This window comes from Sarcophilus harrisii, chromosome 4 (genome assembly GCF_902635505.1).
Source record: "Sarcophilus harrisii chromosome 4, mSarHar1.11, whole genome shotgun sequence".
Lineage (NCBI taxonomy): Eukaryota > Metazoa > Chordata > Mammalia > Dasyuromorphia > Dasyuridae > Sarcophilus > Sarcophilus harrisii.
Genome location: NC_045429.1, coordinates 423,444,790 through 423,464,434, shown reverse-complemented (window position 1 = coordinate 423,464,434; position 19,645 = coordinate 423,444,790). Strand labels below are relative to the sequence as shown.

At 39.3% G+C, this 19,645-nt stretch overlaps 1 protein-coding gene across 6 annotated transcripts in view; it reads right to left on the bottom strand.

Annotated features, from left to right (window-relative positions):
• Positions 1-364: 364 nt before the first annotated feature.
• NBPF7 (NBPF member 7) overlaps positions 365-19,645 on the bottom strand; it is a 226,138-nt gene continuing 206,857 nt past the window's right edge. For 2 of the 6 annotated variants that reach the window (XM_031967398.1, XM_031967401.1), the window contains 8 exons: positions 18,739-18,863; positions 15,979-16,215; positions 11,862-11,978; positions 10,816-11,042; positions 7,255-7,398; positions 5,769-5,907; positions 3,854-3,900; positions 365-1,555 (listed from right to left, as the gene is read on the bottom strand). In XM_031967398.1, the coding sequence (XP_031823258.1) occupies positions 1,466-1,555; positions 3,854-3,900; positions 5,769-5,907; positions 7,255-7,398; positions 10,816-11,042; positions 11,862-11,978; positions 15,979-16,215; positions 18,739-18,863 (1,126 nt within the window). In that variant the 3' untranslated portion in view covers positions 365-1,465. Of the gene's footprint in view, positions 1,612-2,502; positions 2,555-3,853; positions 3,901-5,768; positions 5,908-7,254; positions 7,399-10,815; positions 11,043-11,861; positions 11,979-15,978; positions 16,216-18,738; positions 18,864-19,645 lie in introns of all 6 variants that reach the window. The other 4 variants (XM_023503522.2, XM_023503523.2, XM_031967399.1 and 1 more) reach the window with 3 other exon arrangements.

Below are 19,645 nucleotides of genomic sequence, written 5' to 3'. Positions count from 1 at the left end.
CCCTCGCCCTGTCATATGAGCTAACAGTAGAGACTAATTAGTTTGCTTGTCTACATGCTGCCTGAGTTTCTAGGGGTGAGCCACAGTAGAAAAAAGCAACTACTTTATCATTCAACATCCTGATGTGTCCCTGGGGACAAGTAGGGGAAAAGGCGATTGATTTTGTATTTTACAAAGGAGGCATAGTATGTACATAGGGCTTACTTAATGAGGCTACAGAGATCCCCTAATAGAATATTACTGAAATCTGGTCCTTGATACAGATCTGTAGTTAGGGCAGGTTTAGGGATAAGGGTCTCAACACCATGAAATGAGCAAATTCAAGAAAGGAAACAGGTTCCATATTTTACTGGGAAACAAAAGGTCAAGTGAAGAAAAAACTTTTATTTCTTAACAAACGCACACTCTGTCCTCCCCTTGGATGCAAGACAGCCTAATAAGGAGACTGGATCATCTCCTGCTTCCTTTCTGTCCTGTGGTTCACATCCCTGTGGCAGCATATATACACATCCCACAAGCACTGAGACGCTACAAAGAAGGGTTCACCACTGGCGGAGTCATCTTGCATTTAAGAATGGGCATTTTGTTCCTAATGGGGGTACCAAATGGAGGCTCGCTGGGCAGTCCCTGCCCAGCCATTCCCGCTTTTCTAGAAAGGGAAAAGTGAAGACAAAGGAGTACAGCAAGTAAAACCATCTTACATTATAAACCAAATCAAGTGAAAATTATCATAAAATAAAGAAAAAAAATTAAATAATTAGGCCTGAAAGGGGGGAAAACAGTCCAGGAATCCAGCTATTTCTCAAGCCACTGCTTCAGGGTGAGAAGGAGAATCTGGCTTAAGATCTCTGGGTCTCATTTCTTTCCACTTCAAGGCAAAAGCAGACAAGTCGCTGTCTTCCAGGGGTAAAACTTCAATTTTGGATGTGACTTTCTGTCTTTTTCCCCACACATCCATCTCTTGTAAATGATCCAAATGAGGTTGCTCCAGGGAGAGGAAGAGTTGTGAAGAGTGAGCACCAGGGTATTAGGTCAGTCCTGCGGCCAGCCTTGCAACTGCTCATGCATAATTGGAAACTATGCTTCTAGAGTTGCACTAATTGATGCACTTCCTGAAGGAATTAAGTCTAGTGTCTGGGCCATACCACTACCTCATAAGGCATGAGGAGGATGGCTGTGTTTCCCCTGAGTTTATTGAGGAGAGAAACTTGTGCTGCAGAAATCTAGGCTTTCTGCTCCCTCGGAATCTGATCCAAGCGATCCAAGGCGAAGTTAAAAGCAGCATTTTAGGCTCTACACTCATAACTAAGTTTCTACGTTTTTGCCCAGAGCCAGGTGGGCCCTGCCAGGATGCTGATCACACTGAATTGCTGGGTGGTCTCCACTTCTGTGCACTTCCAGCTAGATAACGTTCTGGCCTCCGAGCCCCACAGCGGGGCTTCCCAAAGGGGGACCTGCATGTTTTTCAGTGAGTAGGTAGCTTGAGAAACTGTGGACAGGCACGTCCCTCCTGATGCTTCAGGGACCCGTGGTGACTTCGCTTTCTGCCTGGCTCCTGGAAGATAGGGGTCACATAACCTGGGTGTAGGGCAGAACTCTTTGGGAGTTAATCTGTGAGGAGAATTGGAGACAAAGCAGAATCAGTCATTGGAGCGGTATGACACTGAGTGCTGTGTTTGGAGTCTACATTGAATTAACAAGGTAGTAGAAGCCAAGGATAGCCGCTGGAGGAAGGGATTATATATAATTTTTATTAGTTTTTATTTATATAATATTTAATTATAACATTTTAATATAATAAAATAATTTAAAAGAATCAGCAGGGTGAGACAGTCTCTCAAGTAGAGACCAGACTTGGGGTTCCTCTTGTGTTAGGGGTACTCTCCTTGTATACAGCTGCTGAAGTCGGGCTGCAGAATCATGTATCAAAGATGTAAAGCAGGTACCAAGCGCTCCCCTATTGCCCAAACCTGATATTTTGCAGATGAGGGTAAGGGATTTGCCCGGGATCATGCAGCTATTTAGTAGCAGTGCCAGATCTATAAACAAACAATCTCGCAGCTCTCAGTCCCAGTTCTCTTTCCACTGTGCTGCAATTACTCCCATTTCTCAGCAGCAAGGTCTCAGATTAGTACCCCCTATTTGGAGGCAAAAGAGTAGTATTTCATGCTGCTCAAGGAGGAAGGCAATTAGCATCTAAGGCTCAAATTAAGAAGGAAACATTCTGCTGGGGGAAAAGGTTGAGCCATGATCCCCCTCTGTGAGAACAACTTTTCTTCCCTGTAAGCATCCAATAGAACCTTGTTATTTTATAAATAATGATTTAGAGGTTGAACAGTTTGCGCCCTGGTTGTACTAGTGACAGAGCTGGAATTAGAATCCAGGGCTCCCAACTGCCAATCACAAATACTCTTTCCACTAATTCACAAGAAACTTTGACTATAGTGGAGCTAAAGGAAGCAAGCTGGAGAAAACCAAGCAGATGTAAGAGGCTGTTGTTACCTTTGCTAGGAGAGGGATGATGCTTTATATAATTAATCTTGGAAGTATTCTTCTGAAGGGGCTCAAGAGAGAAAGGGGTTGTTCAAGAAAGAAAGGAGGAACATTAGCAAGTAAAAGAACCGTCATTCCCTAGCCCACCCCTCTGAAGGTGGTCTTCACACCAGGTTATCCTTTACGGTCCTTAAGAGTAACATTTTCAGGAGTTGGGTTGGCAATACTTTGACCTTTGTTTTTAAAGTTATTCCATCTACTTAAAAATAGCTCATTGGAGAAGGGTCTCCTCCCACTTATCCTTACCCCTTTGTGCTTTTTGCTACAACAATATGTGTATCAAAATTCCTTTCCTTAAGCCACTTCCTATATTTGGTTTCATATACTACTCTAGTCTCTTCAGAATGAGATCTAAGAGATCATATTTGAAATTTTTCATAAAGAAATTTATATCTTGAATATAATTTCTACTACTAATATATATACATATATACGTGTGTATATATACACACACTTTCTTAATCTGATTATTTGTTACTCTGATGTTCTGCTGGACACATGACAATATCCTCTTTTGCTTTATTTTGTTTTGATTTTTCTGTTTTCCTTTTTTTTCTTACTATTTCTTCAAATTTAAAAAAAAAAAAAAAAAGAGTTTTTGTAGAAAAACTCTTCATTCCTCAAAGGGAAATTAAAAGTGTAAGGTACTCAGGTAATGTTATCTTGTGCCTCTTGCTTATCTCTCTTGTAATCATCTCAACCTTTTAGAAGTAGAAGAAATGAGAAAAAACCTGATGTGAAAATTATGTACCCATGCAGCTATTATAGGATAGACCTGTCAAGAGATCACAACCCTTCTACATCTCTCTTTTCTTGAGTTTTATTCATTGTGGCTACCCAGCCTCATCTCTACCCACCCTGCCCCACAATTTCTACCTCCCAATCTTAAAGTCGGCCACTCTTCCCAAGGAGAACAACCATGATGGTCCTGCTGTTACTTTAGCTCCCTCCCTCCCTTCTTTCTGTGGTTGCCACAGAGCCATGATTGCTTACATTCCCTGTTCCTCCAGGTTGAACCTGAATTGCATTTCTTCGGATATCAAGCTCAGAGTAAAAAGGGGGTGATGGAAATGAAGAGAGAGGAGGTGAGTAAGGTTGACATTGTGAAAGAGAGCACAGAGATGATGATAAAGAAATGGGAATTAGAACAGCAGCCCCACTATGATAAGTCCAAGTGGTTTCCTTCAAAGCTAACCTGTAGCTTTGGTGGCCACCTGGCTACAGGTGTAAAGGTTGGTGGATGAGGTGGTAGTGGGTTCCATGATTAGCTGGTGGAGCTGGCCACTGCTCATTCTCTTACCTCAAGATTTGTCCTTGCCTTCTTCAAAACATCATGCGTCCTAGTTACTGGAAAATAAGAAGGCAAAAATCAGAAGTCGGCTAATGATTCCCTTGGCTTAGCATACAGACTACAGGTGTTTTGTAAGCCTGCTCCTCTGGCTTGGCTTGCTTGGTCAATTCAGTTTCTCCCAGTTATGATTTCTGTTCAACAGAATTCCTTGCCCCCTAAATCCTATCATTGTTGATCTGCACTGGCCACTCACCCAATTCTACTGCTGAAAGGTGCTGCAGGAAATCACGAAACCATGTTGACTGAGATCCATATTTATGCTATCTCACCTCAAATGGGCATTTCTGCTACAAAGCAATCTTTATTCTTCCCTGATCAACTCTCCATACTCTGAAACTTCTCCTCTTCAGCCTTCTACGGTCCTTGCAGCTCACCTCTTCAGTAAGGATCTCGCTTCAATTTTAGTAATAAAAGAGGCTTTTCATCTCTTTTCTACACATCAGAATCCTCCTGACTTATTTCCTTCATTTCCTCTTTTATTTAAGTCTTCGATGAGTTCTCATAAAGAACAACCCCTTTACCCCTGCCCTTCATACCATCCTCTACTATCTCTTCTGGCAATCATCCCATCTTTCTAGTCTGTAATCTATCCCTGTTCTCCTCCAATATGGTCTACAAACTCTGCCCCATCCAGTTCAACCCTGTTTTTTTAAAAATTCTCACCTAATATCCCCTTTTCAGTCTATCACCTTACATTCCCTCCTTTTCATAATCAACTTATAGGGGGGAACCCCACTATTTATACACTTTGCTCCCACCTCTTCTCTCACCCCTCATTCCTGGATTCTCATCCTACCACTCAACTGAGAATTCATTCTCCAAAGTTATCAATTGTCTCTTAAATGCTATATCCAATTATCTTTTCTCAGTCCTCCTTTGTCTTGACTTCCCAGTAGCTCATTTCCTGGCTTCTATGCTCACTGGGTTTTTTCATGACACTGCTCTCATTTCTCCTCCCAATTCACTTTTTCTTAGTTTCCTTTGCTGGATCTTCACCCAAGATCCATTCCCTGAGCATGGATAAATTTAAAAGATCAGTCTTCTTTTTTACTCTCTGGGTGAACTCACTAGTTCTCATGGGTTCAATTTCCATCTCTCTCTATAATTCTAATATAAACAGCTGCTGAGCTACATTGACAACTACCTACTAGACATTTTAAACTGAATGTCTCGTAATTATCTTAAACTCAACATGTCCAAAACAGAACTCATTATGTTTCCACAACAACCTACCCTTCTCTGCCTAATTTCTCTCTCTCTGTTCTGGACCATCTTTCCAGTCATCCAGATTCACAATCTCAGTGCCATCCTTGACTCTTTACTCATTCCTGCTGCATCACACATTTTTCCTGTGGGTTTTTTTTTTTTTTTAACTTTGTGTAGTTTCCCCTATACTTAGATTCCTCTTTATCTACATCTCTTAAATTCCACATTTTACTTCAGCTCAAGACCACTTCCTCTAATGGGTTCATCCTGATCTTCCCCCTCACCTTCACTTCCCCCAATAGCTACTTCCCACATCCCACCAGATTATTTTCTATTTACTTTGTATATATTATATATCTATTATATGGATACTTTTTTAAAATGATAGAATGTAAGCTCCTTGAGAGCAGAAACATCTATTTCTATCTTTGTATTCCCAGAGTCCAGCGTGCTGCCTGACACATAGTAAATGCTGATTGATTGATTAGACATAAAGCACAGAAGGCATGGGAGCATCAGGAAAACTCCATCCATGGACACATTCATGTGTGACTCTCTTTAGTCTCCCTGGTTACTGGACATCTAGCAGAAGGGCAGAGACATATACACAGATCCTCCCCCTTCCCAATCTCAAGCAGTGCCGGCTAGGAACACCTACACTGATTGATAATCAAGTGCTCCATGCTCTCCTTCATCTTGTTGGCTGTCTTGAGGCGTTCATTTGTACTCTGAAGGAGATTCTCTTTCTCCAATAATTTGGTTTTCAGCTCTAGAATTTCTCCTTTCATTGACTCCTCCTAAAGAAAAGATGAAGTTTCTTTGTTAGAATATCTAAAATACCACAATCTATGTAATCCTGAGAGCCCAAAGCCAATCCTTACCCAACTCTTAGCTCTAATTCTGGGATGAATTCCCTCCATGACAGCTACCAACACCCGCTTTCCAAAGAAAACCTGGGTTGAAGATAGGATTTCTTAGGGATAAGGATTTACTACATGTAAAGCAGGCAAACTGAAAAACTGGGAGCCTGAATGAAATGACATGTCAGAATTTTAATTTAAAAAAAAAAAACTGCAATCTTCTTTGCAATTACCAGGTTTTTTTTTTAAACACCATTTGCATGGTTACTATGTCATTATATGAAGGGTATTCATTAAATATTTGTTAATTTATTCAGAAATTAGGAGAATGAATGGACTGGGGAAAATTTATATTTAAGTTGATCAAATTTTGCCAAATCCCTTGAAAACAATAAAAGTTGGATCTAGGATATTAATTCAGTATCTCATCCCTAATAAGGGGAAGAAAGGGGCACTGAATTAATCTAGAGGTTTTCTAGCTCAGGGGCTCAACCTTTTTTGTGGCACAGACCCAAAGCTGATGAATCCCTTTCTCAGAAGGTACATCACCTACATTCATAGTTGAAGGACATGCTAAATTTCAGGGAAAAGTTACTGGAATTGAAGATGGATCTAAAGACATCCCAGGCTTCCAATGTCGTGCTGAGAAGCCCAAGACTTAGTAGGGCAGTCTGTAATTACGTCAGATTATGGGCATAGTACTAATAGCCACAGTTTAATGGAAGCTAGGTAGCATGGGAGATAAGATGCTGGATCTGTAGTCAGATACTTCCTATCTGTGCTTAGTCACATCACTTAATTTCTGCCTGCCTCAGTTTCCTCATCTGCAAAATGGGGAGAATGATAATAGCACTTCCCTCCCAGAGCTATTGTGAGGATCAAGGAAGATAATATTTGCAAATTTAAAAGTCCTACAGATAAGTGTTGGCATTGGAGAATGAGGAATAGTGAATATTTTGCTTTTTTTGCTCTACTAGAAAACACCAATAAAAAATAGTAGCACATTTTAATATCTCCAGCAGTATGTCATTTCAGTATTTACCAAAGCTTTTCAGCTTCTCTAGTTGAGTAGCTCATCTTGGGGGAAAGGAAATCCATAGGGAGATACATATGGGGAACACAAAGCAGAAAGCCCAGTTTCAAGCTGATCCTTCACAGTCACACTCCTTCTCTTCTAAGATTAACTCCTGCAGGTTCCCCTTCTCTGTTGCTCTCTCACAGTTTCTCTTGGAGGAACACTTGTATCTCTCCTGAAACAACCTCCACATCCCTCCCAATCCTCACCTTTTTCTTCTGTTGTATAGGGCTTTGGGCATTGGGCAGGGCTGCTCTCCAAAACATGGTGAGGAGAGAGGCAGACTCCTCCAAGATCTGGTGCAGGGTGTTCGTGCTGCCCCGGAGCTGGTAGATGCTTCCAGAGGCAAGAACCTAGGGGAGAAAGCAAACATGTATCTCAAGTTTTGAACATGTTCTCCATGTCAAGGTTTGGGCTAAGAGTATAGAATATTCTTAAATATTAAAATTACTTAATTTTAAATTAAATTAATTTAATTTAAAAAATTAAAATCCTTTTCTGATTAGATAATTCAAAATATGCAACCCTCTCAGAAAGATTGATTTATTTCTAGCTCTCTGCCTCTGATGGAAATCCTTCTGTTCTTTCAAAAAATTTTTATTATATATATATTTGATTAAGTGACTTGCCCAGGATCACAGGTCACATCTAAGTGCCTGAGGTCAGATTTGAACTCAGATCCTCCTGACTTCAGGGCTGGTGCTCTATCAACTACACCAACTAGTGCCCCTAATCTTTCTATTCTTAAAGGCAGCTGGTGGAGCAATGGGTAGAGCACTGAGACTAGAATCAGGAAAACTTGAGTTCAAATTCAGCCTCAAACACTTACAATTACTAGTTGTGTGATTCTGGGGTAGTCACTTAGCCACTATTTGCTTCAGTTTCCTCATCTATAAAATCAGAGTAATCTAGAACCTACCTCAAGTATTGTTATAAAGATCAAAGGACAATTTGTAAAAATAAATTTTGAAAATGCTTAACATGGTACCTGGCACATCTTAGGCAAAAATAAATGCTTATTCCCTTTTGTTCCTCTGCAGTTAGGTCTCCATCTGAACCCATATCCGCCTTCCTCTCCTACTTCCCCACCCTCTCTCACTATTGAGGCTCAGCTGCCTCTGGACATAACCTCTCCCCTCCTTTAAAATCAGTGAAAATGAGCATCTCAAGGTTTATAGTGACCATAAATTCAGGAACCTTGGATTTTATTCTTGTCACCTACTTGACTGGCAACTTGGATTTGGTCACAAAGTTGAATCTCTCTGCCATCCTAGGTCTATGAAATAGTGATGAGGCAAGTATTCCCTACCTCAGTCAATGAGTGACACATAAAATAATAAAGATGTTTCCTTCTCTCCCTTTTTCTTTCTTTCTTTCCTTCCTTCCTTCCTCTCCCTCCCTTCCCTCCTTCCTTCTTTTTTTCCTTCCTTCCTCCCTCCCCTCCTTCCTTTCTTCCCTCCCTTTCTCCCTTCCTTCCTTCTTTCTTTCATATAACTTCACTGACATTTCATGAGAAGTGTTAATCCTCTACAAAATGTTTACATATGGCCTCTATAGTCAATTCACTTCAAAGCAGTCCTCAGTAACAACACAGACTCATACCCTAGACTTTACTTGCCTGGATTATTTCCTGTCACCTTTCTCCATCAACTACTTCCAATCAATGTTGATTATTTCACAGGAAAACCTCTCTCTGTCTTTTCTACCTAGCCTTAATCACTGGATGGATGGTTGCCTCAGTCAAACTGAAACCTATTAAAGGCCTGAGCTTAAAAAGACCAAGGTCTCCCCCTGTATCCAGGGTCATCTCCAGTCCTCCTGATCTCTATCTGACCACTGGACCCAGAGGGCTCTGGAGGGGAAATTAAGTTCAATTCACTTGCATTTCACAGCATCACCTCCCTGATGCTCTTTGAGAATGAAGGACTGTATAATAACATCATTGAGGAAAAGTCCTTGGTCATAGAGTCTGTTATTTCCTTATATATCTTGGATGTTAGACTTTTATCAAAATTTTTGATGCAGAGATTCCCTTCCCCTCTTCTCCTTCCATTGAAATAAACTTTATTGGCTTTTGTTGGTTTATTTTAATTTCACACAATCAAAATGGCCTGTTTTCTCTTTTGTGATCACCTTTCTCCATTGTTTAAGAATTCTCCTCCTAATAATAGTTGTGAAAACTCTCTTTTTCCTCCAATATTTTAATACTATGATCTTTTATATTTAGGTAATGTGTTGATTTGTAACTTACTGTGCTATATAATATAAGATGCTAGTCTCAATTTTTGCTGAACTTCTTTTTAGATTTCATGACAGATCTTGTCAGATATGGAATTATTACCTCAAAAATTTGTGTTCCTGGGGTTGTTGAACGTTCTAGTTTCAGATTCTTATTTCTCTCATCAGTCCTTCTGGTCCACTTTTGTAATTATTTTGAATAGAATTGTTCTACCAGTTTTTTCTAGTTTTATTATTGCTACATAGAAATGCTGGAGAGAAGTGGACTTACTTTGTATTCAGATTAAGTTACTAAAGCTAGTTTATTTCCAGTAGGAACACTTTTTCATAGTGAATATTTTTTTAAATATTTTGCTATATTCTTTTCACTAGACTTTTGTTTAAATCTTTTTTGCATCAATATTACTGGAGCAGGTAGGTTACACAGTGAAGAGTGCACAGTGACTTCAGTAACTTCCTGAGGTCAGGAGGACTCATTTTCCTGAACTCAAATCCATCCTTAGATACTTACTAATCATGTGACCCTTGGCAAGTCACTTCATCTTATTTACCTCAGTTTCCTCATCTATAAAATGAGCTGGAAGAGAAAATGGCAAACTACTCCAGTAATTTTGCCAAGAGAATCCCAAATGGAGACTTGAACAGTCTGATACAATTGAAAATGACCAAATAGGGACTGAATTTAAATGGATAATGCAAAAATCTACTCATTCATTTCCAGATGATTCTCTCCATTTGTGCTATAATGAGTATGCTCTATGTACAAAATATCTTGGACTGGGACTGGATATCCCTATTGTCATAAAAGAACTGCCTACCTCTCTGTGACTCTTCTCTGTGTCCAATTTTCCTATTATATTTGGATATCAGATATTCCAAACTAAGTATCTCAGTATAATCTTTCACTTTTTCTTGCCTTTAAACCTTGTTCAAAGTGGCACTATTACTAAAAACACCTTTAATCATCAGCCAAACATTTCTAACCAGGCTCATCAAAAATCTCCCTTATGACTCACATGATATTTTTAAAGGATTCTTCTCTGTGAACCTTCCTCTGTTCCATGTCAAATGTGAAGATCTCCTGATTAATCTCTCTGATTCTTCACTCTAGATGCTTAGTATGAACTTACCCATAATCCATAAGGATGCCAGTGCATCCATATCACCTTAATGTTTATACTCTGCTATTTGTCTTGTTACACTCCCTGAGCAGCTAAACCCTGTTCTCTAACGTATTTGCTTCTTTGTGATCTGAAGTCAGGGAAGAAGCAAGGTGAAAAAAAAAAATATATAAAGACTTCTGTAGTTTAAACAATACAGCTCATATGCTCCACACAGGAGCTAGAAAGAAAATGGCCTGATATTGAGACAGCTGAACCAAGGATGACTAAAAAAAGACAGAGGAATCAGCAGATGGCAGGAAGCCTGGAGAGAAAGAAGAAATGTAAAGGGATGAGAGAAGAGGAGAACCCAGAGGGGAGAAGAAAAGGGTGTGAAAGAATTAATTTTCTAAGAGTCAATGATTTGATTACCTCAGTGCCTTTGGCTTCCAGGACAGGTGAGTTGAGAGTAACCTGCATGAGGGACACCATCTTATGGACCAGAACTTTTCCTTCCAGGATCTGCTGCTTTAGGGCACTGTAGTCATCAATGTGGCCAATCACGTGGCGACCATGCTTGTTGGAAAATGAGCCATCAGGAGCATCCCCCTCCAGCATGGGAGGGTTCTTCCTTACAGGGGATATATCCAAAGCCACTTCTGAAAAGCACAATAAAGCACAATTCAAAGCTTAACTATGTTACTCATTGCTCTGCAAACACTTAATGCTTTAGTTTAAGACAAAAAAAGACCAAACAGGGGAAGAGGCTGACATCTGGAAAGATAATCTCTTAGAAAATTTTGGGGGCTGGTAAATTAAGGCAATTTTTTCTAATCTTGTTGACCTCCTCTTTTTCATTTCCTGATACTGATATTATCAGGAAGTCAGATATAATAAGTAAATAAAAGCATTGAAAAAAAGAAAATAAACAATTTTAGGGCAGAAAAAGCAAAAATAGAAGAATCCTGATCAATTTATGTTCTCTTACAAACAGAGTAGTAGTGTCAATAGTGATTAAAAGGCTAGTATTGGGATCTAGAAAGACCTGGTGAAATCCTACTTCTGACACACAATAGCTCTATGACTCTAGACAAGTAATCTAAGCTCTCAGTGCCTCAAATAACACTAAGAATTACAGATAAATTGCTGATTTGTATTGATGAAGTTTCTACATTAATGTATTTAGTGGTCCTGAATGGAAGAATATAGAAAAACTTCTACATCAATGGATTAATGTTCCAGAATGGAAAAAAAAGTTAAGGGGGCAGAGCACTTCTGGTAACACTGAAGAAAGAAACCAAAACTATAATGGTAGGAAATTCTTACTAGGGAGTGCATTGGACGATAATAATGATAGGCAGAACTTAGAGCATAAGAGGAAATCACAGTGTAGTAATCTGTATATAGATAGTCAATATGACCGTATCCACATTATTCCTCCTAGTTATCACAATTTTGCTCCTTTGTCATATTTTTACCTTTTGTTCTCTGGAAGGGGGAGGTCTGTGGGTCAAGAGCCTTGGATGTGGCTGTGGAGAAGATTGAAGTTGGAATATTCATACCAACATCCCGAACCGGAGGAGAAGAAATTGAATCTGCACCAAAAAGACAGCCATAGCCATCAGCATTTCCAGAAAGTATTTGCAAATCTAGTCTTTGCCTTCTAAATTAGCATAAATCAATAATCACACATTCTGTATACAGATATATACATTTGTATGTGTATGTTGGGAGAGTCAAAGATAGAGTCAAAAAGAGAGACAGAGATAGAGACAGACACATACTCAGCCAGAGTAGATCCATCCTATTGCAAATGATTATGTCTTGATGTCCCTAAAAACCAAAAGATTTTTGGACCAGGACATACTCCCCCTGTTTGTCTGTCTGTAGTCTCCCCTTCTCTCAATAGATTTATCTATATACATACGTACATGGACATGTGTCTAAATATGAATGCATATGTGTGTACTTTTTTCCATGTATATTCTTTAAAGGCCTATTATCCTACTCCACTATAATAATAATGTATTGCTTTATAAATTATGGAGCTATTAAGACTCTTGTGAAAGGTTCCTTTAGAGGAATCCCCAAACAGACTCAAATCTAGTTGTTCTTTTAAAATATTTTTAAAGGATTCCATAGGAAAACAACTGCCAAACCAAATATGGGGAATGAAAGCCCATTCTATTCACCAAATCTGGTTTGAAAATTTCATAGTATATGAGGGATGCATACATACAAATAAAACACATATATATATATATACATACACATGTGTGTGTGTCTATGTGTGTATAAAAAGAATAATGGGGGAAAAAGAGAGTCCTTGATGGATAGGAGTGGGAGACTGTTGGAGATCTATAGGAGACAGAGAATGGAAGGAGGATCTTCAGAGATACATAACAGAGATCACAATTTGCTGGCATTCTAGTCTCCTACAAAGGCTCTCTCTGATACATGAGCTGGAGCACGAGTGTGGAAATGAAGCTGAACTATTTCCAGGGACAGAAAAGGAAAGGGGAATGAAGGCACAGTAGGCAAGAGGGCAAAATAGAACATGGCAATGATCATATCTTCTCAAAAGAAAAAAATCACAATATTCAGAGGGAAATCGGGGAAAGATCCTCTGAGAGCTGAAATTCTCAGAGTCCTGGAAAGTCAGGTTGGAAAGCATAGAAAATAATAGCAAATAAAGAATGTGACCTAGGAAAAGTTCAAATGAAAGAGCAGTCTGAGAGGAATTTTTCCCTTGTAGGAATAAGGCTGCGCTTTGGACTCTGTGCCAACTGCAACTCTGGAGCTTGTCAATCAGCACATCCCTATATAGGCAGGAGACAGGGGTATGCAGGACCCCACTCTGATCTGTTCTGTTTTGGGCACATCCCACCGGAACTGAGCTGGACTCAGTGCTGAAGGATTTCCAATTTCCAAGCTGTGATTTCTGCTCAAACTGTGCTGTGATTTCTAGCTGTGATAGCTGCTCAAACTGGAGCCTGGCCCCCAGTCCCCTGGCTGACGTTTCCCTGAGCCTGGGTGACTGAACAGTGATTCTGAGATAGTCATTTTCAGCATTAGCAACAACTTCATGAATTAGAGTCTAGGATTTTATGGATTCCTCAGTTGGAACTAATAACAAAATGCCCACTGTCCTGGAAAAGAGCCCAGATTATATTCTAAGCAGCCAAATTATGGTCCGGAGACTGCAGAGACAAAGTGAAGATAAAATGGCTATTCGACAGTCTGTCTTTTAATGTTTTAAGTATCCTGCCCCTGGACTGTCTCTAATGAAGAATAGCACAGGGCTCAACTAGGCACAGATAGCTTAGATGGCTTAAGTGGGAGAGAGTAAGAATCCCTCCTAGAGAAAGCTCAGATGACTCCAAGATCCCCAACTTTGAGAATTCTCCAAAAAAAAAAAAAAAAAGAAAGAAAAAGAAAAAGAATTCTCACTCTATAATGCAACCTTAAGGATCATGATTCCCAAATGACTTTTGTTTGGTGGCTCCTTGAGGGTTAGCAAACTGTAAAATCTAAATATCTAAAGTTCAATTAAATAATTAAATTCATGCAGCTTTTCTTGAGCATAAATTATGTGAAATGAAAGCACAATGTCAGGACACGAGGGGTATCTAAAGAGGCAAAATCCTTTGCCCATTTCTTCATAGAATTTGTAATTTAGCAGGGGACACAAGGATATGATAAACTCAAATAAATGCAATACAGAGTATATAAAAGAACCACAATGTAATTCCAGATTTCAAAAGGAGGGAGAACTCACTTGGCAACCAGAAAACATTTCATGAAGGAAAAAAAAGTTTTAAGTCCTATAGAAGACACAAACTTTATGAATTTTTAATAAATCCTTGTCCTCAATGAGGACATTAGAGAACAGAAATCTTATTAAAATGCAAATAAATACCAAAAAATAAAGAATATGTTGCATTAAAATAAAAAGTTGGGATTTATAGGTTAGGGAGTCATTTAATTTTTGTCAATGTATGCTTATGAGTCTTTTGTATTTTAAGCATGTCTTTTGTAGAAGTCAAAATAAATTTTCTTGTACTTTACCTATCTTGAATATCTTTCTTCCTTTTGGTTAGACTCTTGATGTAAGTCAAATCTAAGATTTAAAATGATTTACCCAAAGGCCACAGAAAGCCAAAGACAACAAGAACTTGACCCCTCTCTTTAGAGGCCAGATTTCCCTCAAGACTGACCCTGGAATATGCATGAGCTCAGAGCTGGGAGCTCCTTACTTTGGGTTATGGCCCCAATCCCTCCAGAAAGCAGCTGGTTTACTGTTTTACTGGAAAATGAAAATGCTTATAAAAAGAAAGCAAGAGATTGAGTGGCCACACTATTTATTTGGCCATGCTGACCTCACATAAAACTGTACACTGATGTCCAAAGAATTTCCCATGTTTTTCTGGATCTCAACTTAGTTGATGACTCTGCACAACTACTATAATTTGCTCTCTTGCTTTTTAAAAATAACCTCCCTGAAATGAATCCATATGTACAAAAATATTTTTAATAGCTCTTTTTTGTGATGGCTAAGAATTAGAAATTAAAGGGACACCCATCAATTGGGGAATGGCTAAACAAGCTACAGTATGATTTTAGTGGAATATTGTGTTATAAGAAATGATGAACATTTCAAAAAATGTTCAGAAAAACCTCGAAAGATTTACATGAACTAATGCAAAGTGAAGTGAATAGAACCAGGAGCACATTGTACACTGTAACAACAACATTGATCAGCTGTGAATGACTGAGCTATTCTCAGCACTACAAAGATTCAAGACAATTTTAAGGGAGTCATGATGAAAAATACTATTTTTCTCCAGAGAGAGAATTAATAGGAGTCTGAATGCAGATTGAAGCATATCATTTTTCACTTTTTTTTTTTTTTGTGGGGTTTTGTTTTTTTTTTGGTCTGTATTTTCTTTTACAAGATGACTAATATGGAAATGTGTTTTGCATAATAGCATCTGTATAAACTATCAAATTGCTTATACTTTTTAGGACCCGATTTGAGGTGTTGTTGGTAAAGATACTGGAATGTTTTGCCTTTTCCTTCTCCAGTTCATTTTACAAACAAAGAAACAGGAGCAAACAGGATTAAATGACTTGTCCAGGATCATACAGCTAGTTAATTCTGAACTTTAGCTAGCTTTTGCTAGCTGGAGATTTATCTTGGAAAACTCAAAACTTAGTTTCTTCAGCTGTAAAATAGCCGAACCAATACTGGTCCACCTACCTGACAACAATAAGAACAATACTGTCTTAAGTATCAAATAATTATATAATAGTAATATTATATAGTCTTACTATGTACTAGGTACTGTACCAAGCACATTACTATTATTAACTCATTTGAGCTTCACAACAATCTCGGGAGAGAGGGGCTATTATTTTCCCATTATCCCCACTTTATAATTGAGAAAACTGAGGATGGACATCCTCCAGATGGATGATAATTAATGATGATAATGATGATTTCATTAGGGCTCAATCCAAGTTTTGAGTTAGACTCTTTAGAACCCCCAAATTATCTCCAATTCTCCATCCCCATATTTGAGATTCTTTTCCTACCTTGGAAGAATTGCCACTTGTCCTCAGGGTTAGTGACAGACAAATCCTGGGACACACAGGAAGAGTTGAGGGTGACTTTTTGGGGACTGACATTCAGCTGCTGTTGCAACTGTTGCCTCAGGGAATTGTTCACTTGGATGCTGTACTCCAGTTGACTTCGAAGAGCTCGAACCTCTGACACAAGCGTGCTCAGGTCATTGCTCAGAGGCTTTGGGGGACAAATATCCCAGCTGTAAGCTGAAAGATTGAGGGACAATTTTGATGTCATTGTTCTGGTAATCTCCAGTGGAGTTATTCCCTCATGAGAGAAGTCTCCACTTTTCCCCAGCTTTCCAGACTGACTCCCTTTTTCCTACTTTACCATCTCTACCAATGTTGGCAAAGTCTGAAATTTTGGTATCTTTACATCCATTATTCCTCTCCTTCCCCTCTTATATGCACTAAGAACTAAGCATTCTTTCTTTGAGACATTTCACTTCTATTGCTTCTTCTGAACTGCTCCTATTGCTTCTTTTGTCCAGTTCATCCCATTTCCCTATTTCCTCTCTGCTTCTTTGCATTGCAATCAATCCTATCCTTTGATTTATGTCAAGAAGACAAAAGTCTAAATCCTTTTTCAGATTTCAGCTTTGTAGAAAAAGATGGCCATAATGTATGAACCTACCCTGCCCCCCAATTCCAGTCTTCTCTAGGCTAAATGTCCTCAACACACCATACCAATTTTCATCTCTGCCGCCCGTTATCCTACCCTATCAGTTCTCTCCTCCAAATCTTACCCTTGGCCATTAAGTCCCAGCTTATCTCATCATCTGTACTAAACTTTCTAATTTCCTCTGATTTTCTCATCTGTAACTCAAGAGAGTGAAACTAAATGATCTCTAAACACACTTCTTTCACTTCCTTCTATCTTTTTTCTGTAATCTAGTGATTCTTAAACCACTGCTTAATTTATCTTCACTTAAAAAAAAAAAAAAATCCAGATTTGTGATTTCATGCATACAGGGAACTCCCAGTAAGGAAAATACCATTAGCAATGCAAATCTGTAACTTGGCATTTTAGACTGGAACTCCCAGTCAAGTAGCTTGTAAGAGGATTTGAAATGATGTTCCTGATTACACCACAATAGAAAATAGTTAAGATTATTTATCAGAGAAGGCATTAACTGCTCAGGGTGGAGGTAGAAGGTTTCATGTGCAAATGTTCAGCCTTGAGGGAAAGTTGGGATTCTAAAAGGCAAAGAGGGGCAGGAAATTTACTGCAAAGGCACAGAGATGGAAGATGGAGCATGATGTAATAAGGTCATATATAATGTCTCACATTAATAAACCTCCTATATCTTTTTTCCTGTGAAATGCTCTCAAGGCAGGCCAGCTTTCCTTCCCCTTAATACTTAAACAATTAGTTTTTTTGAGCCTAAAATTTGGGCTTTAATTTATCCCTATTCAATTTTTTAAAAATCCACCATCCACTATGGCACACTGCCCCTTCTCAAGAATATTGTTGATAATCTTAATCTTTTTAAAAATATGTTTTCCCTTAATTACATATTAAAACAATTTTTAAACATGTTTTAAAGTTTTGAGTTCCAAATTCTCTCTCCTGCCCCTCTCCCTTCCTTGAGACAGTAAGCAATCAGATTCCATTTTGTCTTGATGGGTGTGAACCCTGAAACTGTCCTTGACTTTTGGGGTGAGCCCTGAAACTCTCCTCTGACAGGGACCCACCCTTTGGGGTGGATTTCATTAAGATTAGCCCAGGACCACTCCCTATTTAGCTGGAAAGTAAGTGGTCTCATTCAGCTGGAGATGTGGACCCCAAATTCTATTGAGTGGATTAGCCCAGGATCACTCCCAGTAGCTGGAACTTAAGTGGTCTCATTCAACTGGAAATCTAGGCCTGGGGACAGTGACAACATTGAAGGACTCTCATTCAATAGAAACCCCAGTCTCAGGTTTCTTGTAAAAAGACAATTTTAAACTCTAAAAGTTTGCAGAAGTCCCAAGTAGGAAATATGCTTTGCCAAGGGACCTCTGCTCTTGGCACAGCTGCCTACTAGGACTCTTGCCCGCTAAGATACCCTCTTCTCAGGGGTAACCTCAACGTGAATTCTTTCACGTTGAACCTGCGTCTCAGACCAAAGAGGGGATTCCCACAACTCTGCCCTATCACTAACTGTATAGGTCTTACTAAAAATCATAGACATTTTATTTGTCTAAATAATCTGCCTGTGTAAAAAAGCTCACTTTTCCCACCGAAAACACATTCTGCTACAATTTTGAAATATCATTTTCTCTGTGTGATGAATAGAGAAAATCCTCCCAGCTTTCCTGGGCTTTGGACCAAATTATCAGGTATTATTAACAAAAAAGATGAGTTGCAGGGTTTGGGCTACTGGATTGGATCTTTGCATAATGAATATTTGAAATTTGCTAAATATGAAACCCGGAATCCAGTTGAAGCCAACATGACTGAATTTCTTTAAAAATGTGTCTAGCCTATAACTTGGACATTTCAATAATTCACACTTTGCTTAAGTAACTTGAAGGGATGAGATTTAACTGTATTATTATCTTACTGTCAAGGCTGCCTCAATCACACAGCTCATCCCTGGGCTTTGTTTCTGCAATGCGCTTCCTCCCGTCCTTCCCTCTTCCCCAAAGCCTCAGCCCACCTTTCCTCATACATCTCTAGAAAGGAATGCTCCATCTCTCCCAGGCAGAGAGCTGGGTCAAGGGGCAGCTGGGGAGGAAACCACTTACCCTTCAGCCCCTGCTTGGAATTGCCAAAGTACGTTTCATAGACCTGCAGCTCGGACCGGAGGGACTGGAAGAGCCGCTGGTTCTCATCACACTGCTCTTGGAGGAGGAGCACTTTGTTCTGTAGCCTACCGGGGGAAAGAGGCATAGGCTTTATATAAACACCAGGGGTTCTGCAGGACAGCACCACTGTGATCGAGGGATCCTCCAGAAGCAGTTGGGGGTGTGTGGGTATATACCCCTAAACCCAAATATGGGGGCACAAACAGCTACCATGAAGGCTTTCTGTGTTAAAGCAAGAGAGATGCCCCACATAGCACTGGTTCTAAAAGTATGGTCTAGAGAATCCTGGGGATCTCTGAAACTCTTTTAGAGGGTCTACAAAAAAATAGTTTTTATTTCCAATATGGTAAATGTCTATAAATATAATCTGGATAAACAAAAATGCTTTGGAGAGATTCTCAATAATTTTTAATAGGATAAAGATACTGAAAACAAAAGTTTGAGAACCACTGCAAGGAGATTAAATAAGTTCTCAGTAGAATTGCATCTATTAGGGCAACTAAGTGGCCCTGGATATCTACCCATGGATAGAGCCCTGGACCTGAAATAGGAAAGAACTGAATTCAAATTCTGCCTCATCTATTTCATAATTGCATAACCCTGAGCAAGCCACATAATCTGCTTGCATAAGTTTTCTCACCTGTAAAGTGGGGATAACAATAGCACCTCCCAGAGTTGTTATGAGGATCAAATGAAATCATAATTGTAATGGTAATGCTGAAAACTGATCCTGAGCCTTCAGTAACTTCTGACTTAGGGTTGGAGCCATATGGCATCAGGAACAGAGGCGGACTAAAGCCTGGCTCCCGGTCTTACAAAAGACAGGAAGAAAGTCCTGCTGCCCCAC